The sequence below is a fragment of the Aquila chrysaetos genome, chromosome 7 (assembly GCF_900496995.4).
Source record: "Aquila chrysaetos chrysaetos chromosome 7, bAquChr1.4, whole genome shotgun sequence".
In the NCBI taxonomy this organism is placed as follows: Eukaryota; Metazoa; Chordata; class Aves; order Accipitriformes; family Accipitridae; genus Aquila; species Aquila chrysaetos.
The window spans coordinates 32,801,333-32,821,285 of NC_044010.1; the positions used below are offsets into that span (position 1 = coordinate 32,801,333).

Below are 19,953 nucleotides of genomic sequence, written 5' to 3' on the forward strand. Positions count from 1 at the left end.
ATGGCAGCTTCATTTTTCAGACTTTTCCTATTAAAATTTAGTATTAACGCAGGTAAGGAAATGTCTTGAGGGGGGCAGCAGTCTGGAGGGTACAACAAAACACAACCTTACGGAAATACTTGCCGAAAACTATATAAACAGTAAACGCTTGCTGCATATGGGCACTAATGTAGTCTATTGCAAAGGTTAGTGACTGCAGTGCAAGCCTCAAACTTCTGACCAGGTAGGTATAAAAGCTTTTAAGTGGAGTAAGAGTAGAGCTTAATGTAATTTTTCATTCCAGCTCAGCAGCCAGTGAGTGAAAGGGGATTCCAGCTCCCAAGGCATATGGCTATATTGTGCATTTCCTAGCCCCTGACTGACTATAGAAAGTGGTAGAATTTAAACTTTTGAATGCTAAAAAAGAAAAATAGCCAAGGTCTGGGCAAGAGAGTCTTACAGAAATGAGGACTAAGACTATGACATCCTACCCAGACTACACTTCTGAAATCAAGAACTTGGCCAGAATGAAGCAAAAGCTTTAAAAGACTGAAAACGAGCTCCGCATACATCCACTCCAAAGATGAACTTTTAACTGATTAAATATGAACCACCTTTGTTGAAGGCCCTTAATTAATAGTCCCAAACCAGAGGGTTAACTTCTAAAACCAAATCGTCTTGAGGGAAAAAGTTTCAGGGATTACTTCAATCAGTACTAAAATGCGAAAAAAGAGTTTAAAATGCATTTCCAGAATAGTTCCACACAAACTAATGAACTCAAGCTACAGACAAAGTCTGTATACTCAGTCTGTGACACCTAGTGATTAATTTATCCTTGGTTAAATAGGGACAATTTGGGTCTCTGTTTCTTGAACTTAATAGCTGGGGAAACAGGATACTGAGAACAAAGCAATTATTATTTAATTTTGAGTCTAAAGTTTGATGTGTACTTTCAGTTTGTCAAGCTAGTGTTATTACATAAATCAGGAACATGACAGTGGCTGCAAAAGTAACATTCTACCAGCAAATAATCATGTGTCTAAGAGGAAGAGACATCCTTGAACAGATGGAGAAATTGTTTTGTATGCAGCAATAAGGATAGCAGTAATTGTAGTAAGGTTTATTGCGGTTCAAAAATGTCTAATTTGCTATTCCTGGACTGCTAATTGGAGACCATGATTAGACAGAGTGGATCGCGTAGGATAGAAAAAAAACTTGAAAATATTTAGAGAAGACTGAAGTCCACTCCCACCTCCAAAAGGAAATGGTTGCTGCAGAGATAACAAAAGCATATCCTTATCGTTGCTAGCTATTGATATGTACCATTTGACTGAAATACCAAATTAAAGATTGTTGCTTTCCAGATGTTGCCTATGGCTAAAACAGATAGAAGGAAAAGCTTCCCATAATTGCAAGAGCTGATGAACTTTTCTTTCAAATGAAAAAGTAACTAATGCTTGGCAGAAAGGGGCAGCTCATGTCAAAAGCCGCTGCTGCTCAAACAATATGAATACAAGGACAAAGCAGCAGCCATATCAATATAATATGCCCCTTTAAATCTGCACCTTTTCTCCAACAGTGGCCAGCAGCAGATGCAAGAGAAAAACACGACAAGCATAAGGTAACTAATTCCTCTTCTAGCAATCTACATCATAAGGATTTGTGAGCCAAAGAGCATATGCCTCAGTTCCAATGAAGTATTCTACCATGAAAGACTGTAATCTTTTGAACTCAGTTCAAAACATTCCTGATATCAACTACACTCATTTAAAATAATGACAGAAGTATTCTAAAGACAAAAGTACAAGCTTAAATATTTTCAGGTACTTCTAACAAAACCTCAGGAATTCAAACAGGCAGCCCAAATATTTATGGTAATTTGCAGCTCATACTGCTTATGGTAACTTTGGGAAAGTGCCCCTCTCTCAATAGGAAGCAAAACATAAGAGTAAGCATTTGCTTTCAGCTACTGTATTTTCTTTTCCATCACCTAATACATTGTACTAATACATCAACATGTAAAACACAGTCAAAAAATGGAAAACTAATTAGGTAACTTTTATCTCTGCAGCTGCTGTTCCTGTCAGGTAGCTATGGTACATGAACTAGTTGTAATACCAACAATTCCATTTTGGAAAGAAAAAAAAGTATATCTTCCAGACCAGAAAAATGCATGGATAATTGCTTATTTCATGTAATGAGTTCTAAAGTCAAAACATGCCATATGTAATTTTTTACTTAAATCTTGACGATTATGCATCAAAACACAATTATTTTTCCTTATCTTGCAAAAGAATTTCAGAAATACCTCCTGGAATTAATTTTCGTCAATTTTGACTACATTGAAATGCTGAGACATGCTCCCACAACATAGTTCTCTCCATCTTAAAATTCAGAGGATGTTAAGATGTTTTTCAGTTCCTAAAAGTTGTCTTTACACAGTAAGTAGAGAGCATCCAGGCACAGTTCTTTAAAGCAGAGGAGATGGTGATACACCCTCTCCAACTGAATATTGCTCTTCCTTTCAAATAATTTTTATAATGAGAACAATGTAACTTTTTCTACTGAAGTTATGACCTTACTTACTTAATCAGTTGAAAGGTAAGTTACAAAGAAATGATGACCAATTATTTTGTTGCAAGTGTAACATCAAAAATGATATGACAAACAGAAAAAAGAAAGCATATACATACTATTCAGTAATACACATTATATCCATAATCTCCCTTCACATTTGGATCTTAGCAAATAAAAGTCACCTTATCTTTATTTAGATTCTCTCTCTGGAGTTGTTAAAACATGGTCTTCCCTTTATATTAAGTCTATATTGAAGGGCAAGAAGCTGAGCAAAAATCTAGGTGGTTTGTCTGAAGAATGTTTTGAGACTGGGTAGTCTGTGTACCCACTTCTAGAGACTTAAGTTTTTAAATGATCTATTGTTCTGTCTTCAAATCTTAGTTTTCACCATGTGCTAAAATTGTAAATTTATTATGGCCTCTAGTACTCTTAAACTGCAGTAGAGATTCTCACCCGTGTTAAAACAAGTAGGGACAGACTACTAGTCTTCTCAATACTGATCCTGCTAAGGCTTGGCTTTAACGATTATTTTAATTATACATTTATTCAGTTTCTACAAATTAAGAAGGGTATTTTGAAATGCTTTCTGAAGTAGTACTTAAAATATTCCTTAACTAAGTTCAACAGTACAATTTAGTACACACTTAAGAAACAATCCACACTAGATAAGGAAAGTGATTCTCAATAAAATAAGCTGTAAAAATCAAATGCTGTCCCGTATCTTACATCCTAGTGAAATGATCAGTCCAAAGTAGCACAAATTTTATAGCTAAAATTATTAGATATGCATTATAATAACTAGCAGCTGTAGGGAATGCTAGAAAATGCAGTAATACAAGTTGTTTTCTGTATGGTCAAGTCTTGCTCCTTACCTCTGCCTCTTCAGCTGTTGCCCCATTCCCCTCTCTCCTCCTCCCACATAGAGTCTGTCTTCTCTTTCATCTGGTATCAAACTAGATCCACTAGCTCTTCCTCCTGAGATTTTTCTCTCTCAAAAAAGTTCTTACTCTCATCAGTCAAGGAGCATGCTCCAATTTACACACTAGATGAGTAACTCCATTCTCAACTCTTCTCAGGGCTGGAGTTCTTCTCCAGGGCCAGTCGTCTTCTCTGGGCCTGTGTCACTCTCATAATTTCTACTATATTATGCATTTATTAACGAAGGGGTAAAGAAAGAAGATGACAATATCTGAAACTTGAGGTTGCCAATATGTCTAATAAAATAAGATTATATACAGACTTTTTGAAAATATACATATTAACACACATCTACACATATACACAGACTTATACAAGTCTGTATATATAATTATATACAGACATAGTGCCATACTTAAGTCTAGAACTTCATCACTGCTTTAGATCCTCTAGTGCTTGCACAAGGAAATGCTGGCACAGATAAAATGGTGATCGGATGAAATTCTTAAAATTAAATCATGTAATCCTGTGAAACACAGCTTTCTATAATCTAACTGTAAGAATACAGGTTGCCCTGATGGACTTAGCTACAACAGCACTTTTACAGAGGATACTTATATTGGCAGAAGAAAAATACACATACCATGAGAACAGACAGAACAAATTTACGCTGATTTTTTCTTCTAAGAAAACCTTGCTTCAGTATTCATGTAAATCCTTTGTAATTAATGTCACCACTGCAATTGCCAAGTAACTGAGTACAGTGATTTACTTAACTGGAACACATTCCACTTGTTGTGAAGACCAACTACAACCCAAATAAAAAAAGCTTTTACATAAAAGTTGTAGTAGAAACTACAGCAAACTTTCTGATTTAAGCTAACAGCTGTTCTTTAATCAGCTTTTCACTATAAGAACTGCATAATGTCAGCCAGATAGTCACATGCCAAATTCCATTCCCACTGCACCTGGAATGTCAGGATTTACTCAACATGTCAGAAACCCCAAATCATTTCTCAAAATGAACCATCAAATGATAAATACAACAGAATCTCTAAGACAGTCCCTTCCCTATCAACTGCTGACACAAGTCGTGCTTGATAATTTTTTTGCAGTCTTCATCTTCTTCGACAACAAACTCTGAGAATACTGGAATGTCTTTTAAATTAACAATAACGGTAATTGAAGTCCCATCTTAATTTTCCAGAATAAATTCAGCTTGATAAACTTAAATAATAAGCTTCATGTTGTGGACAATTTTTTTCTGATAACATTATTGTATAACTGAATTGTCAAAGAATAGTTAGGAGTTAAAGAAATACATTCAGAAGACCTCAATGTAGTAAATGCACTGTTTCAAAAACAGCTAAAGTTTGCAGTTTTATGTTTTTTGAAGAGCAATATAAGGAGACACTTCTATTTCCTCTTGGTTATATACTTTTATTCAATGTTTCCTTTTAATTAAAATAGATAATGTTATATCAACTAGCCCTAACTTGTTTAAAAGTAAAGACACAAAAGAAGTACTAATTAAATTGTTAGATAACCATTATAACGATTTCTCATTGTGGAAATGTATCGTCATTTCTGAGCAACAGTAACATGATAGCATCTCACAGGACTCCAGCTGATGCCAAGCCTGTTCTCATTTTCCCAGTCTCACTTACATAAATTAGCTACAGGCCCCACTGACAGTCAGAGAATCTCAAGTTTTTTATGTTTGGAAATACTCCACTTTTGTCAGATCTTTACCAGTGAGGTCATAGTAAATGAATTGATGCCAAATTGCCACGGATCTCCAGAGCGTTTGTCACAAGTTATGGATTCTTGCTATCTAAAATCACCCATCTGCTCAAAGGCAGTACCCTGAACCCTGACTGCAAAAGGTTTATTGGTTACAACTTTTGACTGCTGAAACAAAATCCAAGACCAGTCACTTCAATTACTGCCTTCACATTAAGATAGAATGTGTGCCTGTGTTAGACACAGAGCCAACATGAATTTGGATTAGTCTGCCACTGTGGATTTTACTTTTTTTTAATTTAGATTCCTATTACAAACTCCAAGATAAACTGAAATGGAGAAAACTCAGCCTCACATACTGGCTAGCAATCCTTTATGCTGAGTGACCTATACTCAAGAAAGGGTACTCAACCCTAATGCTATTCTTTATCATTTCAGGAGTGAGAAGTTAGCAGAAGACATGAACATCAAGCTCACAAATGTTTTAAATATATATTACGTAAGGCATTCTGAAAGCATAATAAAATTTTCCATTCTCTACAGTACAGAAAGAACATGCCTACTGAAGAAAGTGGTTGTGAAGTGTCATGCACACTGACTCGAAACAAGCCTTGAAACATGATAGAATACACTTCAATGAGTGGCATTTTGGTCAGGTGCCAGCACATAATAATTTCATATCACAGTTAGCTTTACAATAAGATTAAACCCTACTCAGTACAAAAAGCATTAACTTTTAGTTCTCACAGCAGCATGAAGACCCTTTTTATGGAGATTGCTATAAACAAGATATTTTCTTTCATTCCTCAAATCCTTGCATTTTCCAAACGATCGTCAAAAACATTTATTGAATCAATACATAGCCAAAAAGTTGTTTACAAACCATAATGCAACATAAGTATGCTATTCATTATTATGTGCCTACAAACATGATTCATGGTTGTTTAACATAAACCGCATGCTTGCTGCTATCATGCAAGAAGGAAAACACGTTTTTAACTATAAAAGTGTAAAATAAAGGCAATGTTTGCCAGATTTCTCTTCCCCTCTCCCCCAAATATATGGTAAATATTCCCTGAAGATAAACAACAGAAAAGCAAAAGGTAGCTTTAGCAACCACCTGGAATTACTTGGCTCCACATTTGGAGTCCCCTTCACCTCCCATCAAGATTTCTTAATTGAAAATGTTTTACTGTATTTTGACACTACATACCATCAATTCCTGTGGAATTTAAAATGCCGTTTTAAAATTGAGGAAATATTATACAGGACAGTCTCTGCAAACATGCAAAGATATTTTAATGCAAATCTATATACAACACACTACGCATAAAATGTTTTCCATCCTTTCCTTAATTTTTGCGTTACTGTGTGTGCTCTAAATCCAGCTCATAAGTGACCCCTAGTGGTAAGACACCTTCCCCTCACTAAAGGAGCTATATTAAAAGCCACAACTGCATCCAGCTTTTGAGAACAATAGAGATTCTTGGTGATTTAATATAGTGCCAACATTAATCTACCTCAGCTGGGCAGCAACGCTGATCAATACTGGAGTCTCATCGTGCTGGTGAATGCACTGAAAATACCTGCAGCATGCCAGCTTTTCTTCAATAAACAGCTCCAGGGAGAAGTCTGAAGAAACTTTTATGAGTGAACAAATTAAGAGATAATTTAGCCTTCTAATACTTGCAGGAGCCAGCATGATCAAAACTCAACTGTCAGTCAGATCCTGAGCCTGGGCTACTGAGTTAGGACCCAGGAAAAACAATCTCTATTGAACACTAATTTTGTCTCAGAAGTTAGTAAAAAACCTTTTATATTTTCATAGCCATTTTGCACTGTAAGATTGGTTAAAAAAAACAACCTCTGAGCACACAGCTGGGAAAGCCTAGTTTGCTGTAACTCTGTCTCATAGTTCAAGTGCAATAGCCCTCATCGTCTTTTTCTCCATGCCTTCTACATATAGTCACTATTACTATTTCCAATATCTCCCACACCTTCTCTTCTCTCTCTATACTTTCTCAACCGGGCCAGCTAAATGCTTCTCAGCAGCATAGGCAAAACATTTAAGAACAAAACAAGCAAGGCTCCAGTCAACAGCAGAGACCCAAAAATTCAGAAAGCATTGCCCTTCCCTGTGCTCCTCCCTTATTTGGGGAAGGGGAGGTGTTAGGAGAAGGAGCCAGTTCAATACCACGCTGATGTTCTTTCTGTGAGAGCAGCATGCTGCTTCCCTTGGCACGCTCTCATCACCTCTTTCAGCTATGGGGAAGAATATAGGTGTGAGGCAGCCAATCTATAGTTACCTGTTGCTGTTCATGTCATTGCAGCTCCCCGTAAGATCACCTATGCAGTTATACATAGACCTGGTATCACTCCACCACATCTACCCTGCATCCCCAAGCTCCCACACCTCAACTCCCCATGACACCCCTTTCCTCCCCTTCAACACACACAGTCCCTCCAAGTTCCTGCCTCTTTGCTACCACTTGCCCTGCCAGCTGGAAAAGGAGCAAAAGAGGGTGGGTGCTTCTGTCAGAGCAGTGTTTACGCAGACTGGCAGTCCCACTAGCATCCCTTTATTGCCAGGCAAGAATGACAGGCTGCCGTCGCATATAACTTGCTTTGAAAAGCATCGTGCCCTGGACTGTATGTCATAAAATTTGCTACAAAAACTCAGCTTCTTTTAAGCTTTTACCTCTAACAAATAGTTGGAACTATTTAAACTGGAACTAAAAGGTTAAAAATTTTACTGAAGAACTGGCAGATCTATTGGGAAACTACACTAATAAACATACACAGAATAACAGAAGACTGAGGAGAAAGAAGAAAGATGCATTAAAATATACAGTACACATTCCACCTCCGTCTACTACTTGACTGTATGACAAGTTTTACAGAACTGTTCACTGAGGTACAAAAGGAAATATCACTGAAGAAACAAAACCCAGTATCTTGGTTCCCAACTGCAGATTTCCTTCTCTTCCCCTTTCTATCCATCCTCACTCATGCTGCACCTACCTTCAAGTCCTGTAGTTCATCCTACTGCTGTACGCTAGAGAGGGTAAGGACAGAAAACAGAGGAGCATCCCTCCTCTCGGTTACTCTATTAAGTTACCACAGATCAAGAAATTACCCTGTGCTTAGTAAGCCACAGTAACTGCCCGTAATAATTCTCTTAGCCATTCACAAGTGTGAAGTAAAAACACATCATCTTAAATCTCTACAATTTATTCCGCCATGCCATTGAGTTCTCTCTTCTTATGCCCAGCGCTATGACGGAGCTGGTGCCCAAAAAGCCCTATGCAGCCTAAGCACTTCTGAGACTGGCCTTTTTCCATGCTGAACCTGCAGAGGATTTAGCTGGCAAACTTTTTGCCTCTGAAGTGGGCACAAACCAGGAACCTGCAGGGGCTCACACCTCAGTCAGGGTGGCATTAGCTCTCAGAAGAATGGCTTTCTGCTCTCCTCTGACCAAGAGGGCTCTGAACTGTCAAAGTAGGAGACAGTCCCTATGTACCTTCATTATCTTGAGTGCTGACGGAGTGGGGGGGAAGGAGCTACTGACTGTCAAATAACCATCCCCTCTTAGAGGGCCATTCCTTTCAGAACCACACACTTAAATACCAGCAAACAGTAGGGACTATTATTAGAATCCAGACATTGATACAAAGAGTTTTTCAATGAATGACAACAACACTGAAATAGTTTTGGTTTATGATCGGTGTGACCCTTCTGGGTTTGCAAGTTTTGTTATAAAGAAACAAAAGTTAATCTGAGGAGGGGAGGGGGAAGAACACAAAACAAACAAAAGCAAACCCACCCTCCCTGCACACACATGCAGCTCAAAGCCTTACAAGCTAACGAATAACTTTGCATTTACTGTGGGAAAAAAACCCTAAACACATGGAGTTAAATTACAAATATTTTTTTAATTTATAGTACTTTGTTATCAGTCCTTGGGTTAAGTTTTACAGACAAATTCTTCAGAAAGCCACTTAAGAGAAAAAGCATACTACCTGTCAGAACTCAAATGGTTTGCCAAATGCACTGCATTGCCTAACCAGCCTAGTAGAAACACAGCTTTTAACAGCAAAAAGAGTTCCACACATGGCATACATTAAATCCATTTCCCAAAAAGAATAAGCTGCTCCAGCAAATACACATTTTTACTGGTACAGATGCACTTACATTGCTGTATCTACTTTTTCTTTTTCCTGAAGCAACTTTGCCATAAAAGACATTTTCATTCCTAGCCAAGAGACAAACTGGCAAAGCTTTCAAGTACAGACAAAGATTTCTGGCAACAATGCACTGTTTGTTTGAAATAATACATAGAGTATGTTAACAAAAGTAAAAAATATTAGATACAGACTATTTATCAGTGATCAACAGAATCGTTTCAGATCTCTCATGTGGTGTGCTTTTCATTCAACATTTTTCCTCAGCTCTTGGGTTACTTCTGAGCTAGACCAAAGAGCAAATTTCATTTCTGGAATAAATACTTCCAAAGGGCTCTTGCCTTTTGTCTTATGGGCTAAAAGGCAGGGATGATGCTTATGGTTTGAGGATGATAGGAGAAAATAAGCAAGTCTCCTGTTCTGTAGATTATACATTTTTGGTTCACTTTTAAGCGTGAAAACTTGGATAGCAATAAAAATAAGGCTTTGGAGTTTCAGTATAACTATCCATGATTTTAGCACTGGAAATTTTTTTAAAAACCCTGAAGTTTCATAGTTGAATCTCAAGTTCTACAATACACATTAATATGCACGGAAATATTTCAGAAACAATTGTCTCAAAATGTACCCTGAAATCTAGGTTCATTATAGTGTTAGCTGAGAGTTCAAATTTCCCATCCTCAAAGAAAGATTTATTCAGGATAAAGTAACTTCATACTCTCTTAGCTGACATAATGGACTTGGAATTTAAAAACAGCCGATGCAATCACAGAATCAAAACTGCAGCTCAAGACACGTAAATTTGGTCCGACTGGATTCTGATTGTGCTGTAGTGTACCAAGTTATTCAAATACACAAAGTTGTCTTCACACTGCATTGCCCTTGTGAGCGCAGTATTCTGTATCTCAAAGTGTCTTTTAAAGGAAAGTTTGAATTTCAAAGAGGTACGTTCAATTGTACTTTTAAATTATTCTTTCTACCTCTAATAAACAAGAGTTAAAACCCTCAACTTCAAGCTTCAGCCAATATGTCTGTATTGACTGTTTATTATTCTGGAAGAACGTACTGTTTAAAAGACAGTTACTAGCTGAGCCGAAGTAATGAAGACTGATTACATTTCATCATTTGGCCACCATCCATTTGGAAGATATTGAAAAAAGTGACTGAGCCCAACACAGCCTGAGGAGTTAGTAGTCAAGTTTATGAGGCTTCAGATCAGCAACTGTGTGGGTATAATACACTTTCTAATGGAAATAATCACTATTCTGACAAATCTCTCTCATTCTTCAAGGAGTGAATTCTTGTTTTGAAGCCTAGAAGATGTTATGCTGAAACTTATGGCAATAAAATACAATCCTAGCATTTATGTCTGAAAAATTATCCTTCAAGATGGCAATGTGAAAGAGTAAATATTTGAGCGTTTAAAGGCAAAGCTGCAGAAAAAATCAGATCTCTATGCTTGAAGCTGCCACTGAACATATGGGTGCCAGACAACGGGCTTAGAGTGATCACCATTTGTTTCAACACCGAGTTCACCCTGCACCACAGTGACACAGAATTTTCTTTTTACAGCAATGTACAAGTCTACAATTTGCTTAACTGCTTTACACCATGTTGAGGAAAGAAGAAAAGAAAAAGGTGCTGTGTTTCAATACCAATACTTGTCTCTAAAATTACATTTAGCACCAACAAGTTCTGCGGATTTAACTAAACTGCACTAAACTAATTAAAGGCAAATAACCTGTCTTTCATACTATATTGCTCTTGGTTCAAACACTGCCTTCATTGTTGTTGTAGCACTGTATCAATATAATACAGATTTTTCCCAGTTAACCGAATTTAAAAATGTCCATATGTGTGTATCTGAAGCAAACCATACTTGCAAGCCTTAGTGCAAAAAGTCTTGTGATGAAAGAGTTGCCTCAAGTGCTGTTACTTTCCAGGCCCCCTACTTTATACTCTATTTACAAGAAAGGAGATCAGGAATAAAAAGTGCACACCGTCACAGCAATCATTCAACACCATCAGCAGCAAGCACTAGCTGAGGATCGACTAGCATAATTCTACATGGTAAGACCTAGACCTCTTAACAGATGGACATTATCATCCATTATTCAGATACCAGAGCCTTTATTTGAATTCAAAGCCATAATATTACCAGAATTTAAATCTCAGACTGGTAAAGCCTGTGGACATTTTAAGAAAAAGCCAGGTGAACAAAAGAAACACAGAAGAAAGAAAAGAAAAGAAAAGAAAAAAAAAAAGAGTAAAACTGAAAATCTCTAAGATATGGGAATCAATCACAGCAGTAACATTATTTGAGAACTGCAATACATAAAAAAATTTAATAAATCATGTTTTCTAGTTTGACATCTCAATCTGATGTTTTAACTTTACTGACAAGTAACCTAAATATTGTTACCCCAACAGTGGTAATAATGTGATCTAATTTCTGCTGTTTAGAAAGATATTCAACAGCTAAAATGAGATTCAGTGCTTATTTAGCACAGCCTCCAACTCATCCTATCTCCGACTTGAATATAGCACAGCTGGAAATCTCTGCCTGTTTTAGAACAGTATCAGCAACATAAATCTAGTCTGGCTAAGCCATATGCAGTCAATATATCACTTTTTTAAAAGCTTGACCATCCTGTTCCTAATGTATTTTTCTTCAGTGATAAAATCTAATTGTGTAATTTTCAAAGTAACTACTGTCAAGGTTTAAATATTTCTTCCCGAGTCTCCTACATTCCACCCTAAAATAAAATTTTCTTTTCATATGCTAAAGGCAAAAAGTGCATTACAAAGTTCGTAACTCCTCATGAAATATTAACAACTGCCTTTCTGAGTCTTTTTTCCAAGAAAGGATACTACATTCAAATTTAATTATGTGTACATTAATTGTACCTTTGTTTATTTTTTCATACATCAAAATAACCCCCAGTTTTTATTATATATAAACTTAAAAAAAGTAATAGATAACATATATGAAATCCTGGACACTTACAGTCAAAATTCAACTCTTCTCCCCAGAATTAGCTGCTTTTATTTTTTTTTTTTTTAAGGAATTAAAGAAATTGTCTCCCCAAATCCTAAAGTTACACTGATTTTCAGAAAGCTAAGCCAGTTCTGCTCATATTTCACTGCCTTTTTTAAATCTACGTAGTAAGACTGTGATTTTAAGATACTTGATAACCATATAAACTGGAAACTAAAACTTCAAAATGTGAATTCTAAGGAGGAAAAAAAAAAAAAATTCCAATCCACCCTTCAGAAACAGCTAAAAATTACATTGCAAAAGGCATCATCCAAGATCCAGAAAGTAGATGAGAAGATCTGAAAGTCTTGATAATCAAATGTATACCAATCAGCATAATAGATTTGATGGGTTTGTTAACAGCATCGTACCAACTATGCAAAAAGACACAGATTGTTCAGGAATTGCAGGCAGAGGAAAAGACTAGAGAAGCTATTTATTCATATAATAAAGTTGAGAAAGTTGTATTTGATGTCCACAATGTAGTAGAAAATAGGTGGGATGAAGTTCTGAAGTGATAAAAGAGGAAACGGGATGGGGAAGAGAAACCACAGAAATCCACAGAACAGGGTACAGCTCTACTGTAAAATGAAGCTTACCAATCCGAAAGAAAAAACTAATGAAACTAGCACTTTAAATTTAAAGAATTTAAAAACAACCAAAAAAAAATTTACATTTTTCCTTAATGGAGTAGAAAATGTAGGGCAAAATCAATTATTATTTCTTCCACATAAACAAAAGGAGCTTGTAGTTTCTAAAATTAATCAGAAAAATCTGACAAGGTTAGGTCTGCAGCAGTTTTTAAACAGTACACATGCAGCCTCCAGTTTGGGGGTGAGGAATCATTAGTGAACTGCCAACTCTTAAGGAGAAGAGTGTTTGCTCTTGAAGACACTGAGCTTGCTTGATCATTAGTTGACTCATTATGACATTTCTTATTGCAGGGAAGCATAAGAAAATAATCCAAAAATCATTTACTGTCAATGAGCATTAATTGGATAATCTCTCAGGGAAGGAATATACTATCCAGTACATGCCCAGTGACCTGTACTAGACAAGCTCTCCATACAAATAGTGATAAAAAAAAGAAGGAAGTTCAAGAGTACTAGACCTTGCAAGACAGTTTCCTCTATTTCCAGTACTACTGACTCACTCTGATCTTAAACAAGTTCAAGTATTTCCTCAAATTATTCACCTGTCAGGTACATTTCTGGTATCTCCTTGCTCTCTAGGAAAGCAAGAAGACCCATGTAGAACATGATGTATGGAGAAAAGTAAATAACTTGTTAGAAAGCTGAACTGTTACATACTCCTTCTTTATTTTAACATGCTATCTCTTAATTATTAACAGTAGTTTTTACACACAAGTTGCAACTTCCTCTCACGGAGTATTCTAGAAGTATGTCATGGCTAAAGCGAAAGACATTGAAACAATGACTACACATATCAGCACAGAAAAACTACCATTAAAAAAAAAACCAAACCCAAACTGTGGAAAAACATTTAAAAAACTAATTGTGGTATAAACTTTAACGATACAGTCAGCATACATTGCAAAAATATATTTTAATAGATAGCCTGCAACCCTGTAATAAGCCACTAGATGGCAAGTTTGGACAGAAATTAGCTAACTTTTTTTATTCGTGGCATGTTTGAAAATTGCACGTGCATAGGAAAGAATCAATCACGAAAAAAGAGTGAAGGAGGAGAACAAAAAAAAGGAAGAGTTCAATAAACTACAAGTCTTCTGTATAGAGTGCATTTAATACTAGTAAAAAAGGCTAAATGGATTTTAGTTTTGTTTCCACATCTGCCACACAAATAGATAATCAATTCTTAACAATTTACTGCTCACAGAGTGGGAAGAACTTGTTTCTTATTTGGTCACAGACAGCAGCATTGACTGTAGCAACGACAAGAATCCAAGATCTGGAGGAAGGCTGAGAAGGAAAGCAGCAGAGTTAGGTCTTGGGAAAGCAGACTTCAGCTTATGCAGGGAATTGCTAGTTAGCATTCTTTGGAAAGCAACCACAAAGGGGTTAGGGGTACACTACACATCTATAAGAAGAGAATGAGGAAGCTGGGTTTGTTCAGTCTGGCGAAGAGGAGGCTAAGGAGTGATTTAATAACAACCTGTAACTACTTAAGAGAGTTAAAAGAATGACAGAGCCAAATACTTCTTCGTAGTGCCAGACAATATAATAAAGCATCAACAGCCATAAATTGCAGCTTGGGAGGTTCAGGCTGGACATCAGGAAAAAAAATTCACTAGAATGGTACAGCAGCACTGGAATAGGTTGCACAGACAGGCTGTAGCATGCACCCTTGGAGGTTGTCAAGATTCGACCAGACAAAGGTCATGGCTGACCTGATCTGCTTGGTGCAGGGCTGCTGCCAACACTAGAAGGCTGGATAGAAGCACTTCCAATAGTATTTTCACCATTGTAAAGTGGAGATGGATCTGGCAGAGTTTGGCAAACATGAAAGGGCAATCATTCAAGGGGAATAAAAAAAAAGCTCTCTGCATTTTTACTCAATTGTTACATCCAATCTGAGTTACTATATGAGGGCATTACTTAATGCACCAGTATAAAGTTTTGGCAGTGTTCTGGTTTCAGCTGGGACAGTGTTCATTTTCTTTCTAGTAGCTGGTATAGTGCTATGTTTTGGATTTAGTATGAGAAGAATGTTGATAACACACTGATGTTGTCAGTTGTTGCTAAGTAATGTTTAGACTAAGTCAAGGATTTTTCAGCTTCTCATGCCCAGCCAGCAAGAAGGCTGGAGGAGCATAAGAAGTTGGGAGGGGACACAGCCAGGACAGCTGACCCAAACTGGCCAAAGGGGTATTCCATGCCATGTGATGTCATGCCCAGTATATAAACTGGGGGGAGTTGGCCTGGGGCAGATCGCTGCTCAGGAACTAACTGGGCATTGGTCGGCAAGTGGTGAGCAACTGCATTGTGCATCACTTGTTTCTTGTATATTCCAATTCTTTTATTAATTATTATTGTCATTTTATTACTGTTATTATTATCATTATTATTTTCTTCTTTTCTGTCCTATTAAATTGTCTTTGTCTCAACGCACGAGTTTTACTTTTTTTCCCCCAATTCTCTCCCCCCACCCCACTGGGTGAGGGGAGAGTGAGTGAGCGGCTGCGTGGTGCCTAGTTGCTGGCTGGGGTTAAACCAAGACAGGCAGTATCTTCAGAGACATAGAAAACAAATGCAGATTTGAATTTACAGATACACCTGTTAATAGTATTTCAGTCAGTTTGTCTGGATCTGTTACTGACTTGCCTGCCATACAATGAAGTCACATATCACATCCTCCCAAACTGTAAGTTGTGCAATGCTTATGATACCCACCTTCCAAATTAATGAACAGTGTTTTGAAAAGTACAATCTAAATCTAAATATCATCCAAGTTATTTAAGAACATTCAGCTGTAATATGTCACTTTGTTCATTGATTGATCCTGTAGCCAAATAAGGATGTTATATATGATACTGCTGGAAGGAGGTGTCCTAAGAGGAGCTTCTATAGTTGAGTTCCACTAAAGACAGGCATCTCATTTTTGTGCTAACGTAAGGGTGGTACAGAAAAGGAGCAGAAATCAGACAAGCATGCTAAGAGCAAGTAGTGACAGCGCTATATGGCTTGGAAACAACAACCTCAAAGAGCCTGAGCAGCCTGTATTGGTTTTTAATCACCTACTGCTTTACTCCTTCAGATCAATATATCATGTATTTGAAGTCATGTTTAAAAAAAAAAAAAAAAAGTTAAAATTAATGCTTTATGTGTTCTTCACAATACTACACAGCAACGTCTCAAATGGAGAAGTCCAGAACAGTCAGCTATTTGAATTCCAAGAAGCTGTTCTATTTACAGGAAACATTACAACATCCTCAGGAATAAAGCTGCTCTTTGTGTAAACACACACTCTTCCCTACTCACTCAGGTCTTCCACTTTTGGTCTGCCACATCATTCTCCATAGTTTGGGTTTGTTCTTTTGTTGTCAGCTTATACAGAACTTTCTACCTCGTTTAAAACAACAAGGCCAAGTGCCGGGTCCTGCACTTCGGTTACAACAACCCCATACAATGCTACAGGCTTGGGGAAGAGTGGCTGGAAAGCTGCCCGGCAGAAAAAGACCTGGGTGTGCTGGTTGACAGCCGGCTGAATATGAGCCAGCAGTGTGCCCAGGTGGCCAAGAAGGCCAACGGCATCCTGGCCTGTATCAGAAATAGTGTGGCCAGCAGGAACAGGGAAGTGATTGTTCCCCTGTACTCGGCACTGGTGAGGCCGCACCTCGAGTACTGTGTTCAGTTTTGGGCCCCTCACTACGAGAAAGACATTGAGGTGCTGGAGCATGTCCAGAGAAGGGCAACGAAGCTGGTGAGGGGCCTGGAGCACAAGTCTTATGAGGAGCGGCTGAGGGAACTGGGATGGTTTAGTCTGGAGAAAAGGAGGCTGAGGGGAGACCTTCTCGCTCTCTACAACTACCTGAAAGGAGGTTGTAGCGAGGTGGGGGTCAGTCTCTTCTCCCAGGTAACAAGTGATAGAACGAAAGGAAACAGCCTCAAGTTGCAGCAGGGGAGGTTTAGATTGGATGTTAGGAAAAATTTCTTTACTGAAAGAGTTGTCAGACATTGGAACAGGCTGCCCAGGGAAGTGGTGGAGTCACCATCCCTGGAGGTGTTCAAAAAGCGCGTAGAGAAGGCACTTCAGGACATGGTTTAGTGGGCATGGTTGATGGTTGGACTCAATCTTAAAAGTCTTTTCCAACCTAAACGATTCTATGATTCTAAAAGAGAAACAAATTCTGTCTTTTAAATCTGTTCTTTCTGTAGCTTACCACAGCCTTGTGTTTTGAAGTTGCAGAAGCATGCAAATAAGTTTTTAACAGAAATATAGCAAATATATCTGAAAACTTAACCCTGCACAATTTCCCCATGGTTAAATTCAAAACGACTACTAGCAGGTAACAAAACAGTGACAGAGTAGAAACGAAACTTTTTGCTTACCTGTAATACATACGTAAACCTCTCCAAACAAAAATACAAACAAAAAGGTATATTTAAGTGAACACTGAATTTGTCTTGTAGGGTAAATCTCAAACAACTGAAACATAAGCAGAAGCCTTACCTCATCAGAAGAGAGAAGGTAAATAGGTGTTAACAACGGAATTTCACTTAATTCACAACTCAGGCCAAGTGATGTCAGGATCTCCTTGAGAACTTCATATCTCTTAGTATTGCTTATCTTAAGCAAATTAAAATCCTCTTCAGTTTGGACATCCATAGAATTAATATCAAGTTCCAAGTGTGCCTGGCAGGATATGTGCAAAGGGAATAAAAAAAAGTATTTTGTTGGTATTACACATTTTAATGTGGCAGAGAGATAAGTACAACAGTTCCAAAAGCAGCTTTGTCCTGACTGTAGTTGCTGAAATATCCAGTGTTACTAGTGCAATTTAAAAGTTTCTCATGTCTTCATCATATCTATAAAAGTAGGGCTTTATTATCTTTATAAACTAGGGAACACCTACATATTTATATTTTCTGATTCGGGGATCACAGTTGCCAGTAAACTACAGTTTTCTCTGAAGCCTACACAAAATATCCCTTCTTAATAAACTGATCTTCTCCTGGTGGAGTTGTTCAAACCTGTAAACTTCTTCTGCTTTTCATGTCTGCTAACCACCTAGAACAAACAGCAATATTGGTCATATTCTGGCTTGTACAAGAGCAGAATTACATTGAAATTGGAAGAGCTTTATCAGAGGTTGCACAAGATATGCAGAACTCAGGCTGAGCAAGTCCTTGCTGTGTCACATGAATTAAGTTGCAATCAGTCCAGATAAAGAAATGCTTCTGTCTGAAAGAGAACGAAGAACCCCAGAACACCACCTTGTAGAGAATCACTTCTCAAGGCTGAAGCAGATGCTTAAAGGTAGAAATGAACTGCAGAAGAAATTGTGAGGGTTTTTGTGTTTGGTGGTTTTTGTGATTTTTTTGTTTTGCTTGTTTTTTAAATAAGCGTTCCAAGATATTTAGAAGCCTTTGTACCCTACTACATGTATATTCATTTAATGAAAATGACAAGCTATTATCTTCATTCATTTATCCAATTTTGCACATTTTAATGATGTTCTTCATCTTTCATATATGATCTACTTTATTGAAGTATATTCAATATTCAGGGAAATATGCTGAAATGAGGGGGGGGAGGGGGGAACAGAAGAGTACAGAAAAAAGGGAAACAACAAGTCTGGAACAGAATATTTAATGGCTGATGTCACTGTCAGTCCCCTGAAGAGAAAACAATAAGGCTTTTCAAATCCAGACTGGAAGTCATTTAAAATTATAAAATGACACACTAATCCTTTTAATCTGATTTCTGAAGCTACACTGTAATGCCCTTTTTCTGGGGAAAACCTCTGCAGTATTAAGTTTTACTACAGCAGAAGGGTCAATTTAAATGGTACAGCAAAGCAGGTTTTACCATGGAACTTGCAGAAACGGATAGCAACAGTATCTAATCAATTTTCTAGTACAAGCATACAACACACGGGTGGCAAAGCTTCCTACATAAAGCTATAAACATGCTACTATGTATAACAGAGTTTCCAAAAAGCTAGCAGATTTAATCTGATAAACTGATAAGAGATGAAAACACTCCTAAGAAACCTGACGAATATATCTGAATTATGTAATTGCTAGAAGAGTGTATGCTACCTGATATGCGAGCAGTTAAATTTGAGTACTCTGGACTCCTGAGAAAGTTCTCATGTAACTAAAATATTGGTAAAAATAGGTCCTAGAACCTTTCATAAAGTTTGTTCAGCTATGTCTCCATTATATTCCCCATCTACTTAAATACTGGTAAATAAATCTTGCTCTGCTTTTCTCAATGTGCTGCATGAAAGCAAACACAGAGTAAGGGAAGTGATATAATTGAGAACAGCCATGCTAAAAAGAAAACATTTACCTCTGCTCCTACTGAGGCTAACTCAAAATGTGCAAGTTGTCTTCAGGCTCACTTTAAAAGTTTTAGTATGAAATGGCTGAAATCTCTCTAGATTTAATAGCACAAGTTATACACCCAGGTAAACGCATACTACCAGGGCACAGACTTATTTTCTAAACTTAATGATACCTCTTATCAGCTTTTCACTCCAAACTTTAGCTAGATATCTTGTGAATATTTAAATAATCAGTGACCAACATTTACCTTTAACACAGCCATGGAAGCTTCCTCACCCATTATCCAGGAAGACAGAAAGTAACAATAACAAAAAAGATTATGAACACTTAAACCTATCTGTTGTTTAACTTTTTGAGGGGGTGTGGGTTTTGTTTGGTTGTTGTTTTGGTTTTTTTTCACAGAGATCACAATACCGTAACACTGGAGAGGTACTTATTTGCTGGGATATTATTATTCTTAAGTGGAATGAATAGGATTTTGGCTCACTCTAGACTCCCCCACTTCTATCCCCCAGGTGCTCTGAGC

General features: G+C 37.4%; 1 protein-coding gene across 2 annotated transcripts in view; it reads right to left on the reverse strand.

The window, feature by feature from the left end:
- HLCS (holocarboxylase synthetase) overlaps window positions 1-19,953 on the reverse strand; it is a 131,597-nt gene that overhangs the window by 96,005 nt on the left and 15,639 nt on the right. For both annotated transcript variants that reach the window (XR_005932811.1, XM_030020216.1), the window contains exon 5: window positions 17,587-17,769. Coding sequence is in view for 1 of the 2 variants with exons in the window: in XM_030020216.1 (XP_029876076.1) it covers window positions 17,587-17,769 (183 nt within the window). In the remaining variant the exon portion in view is untranslated. The remainder of the gene's footprint in view (window positions 1-17,586; window positions 17,770-19,953) is intronic.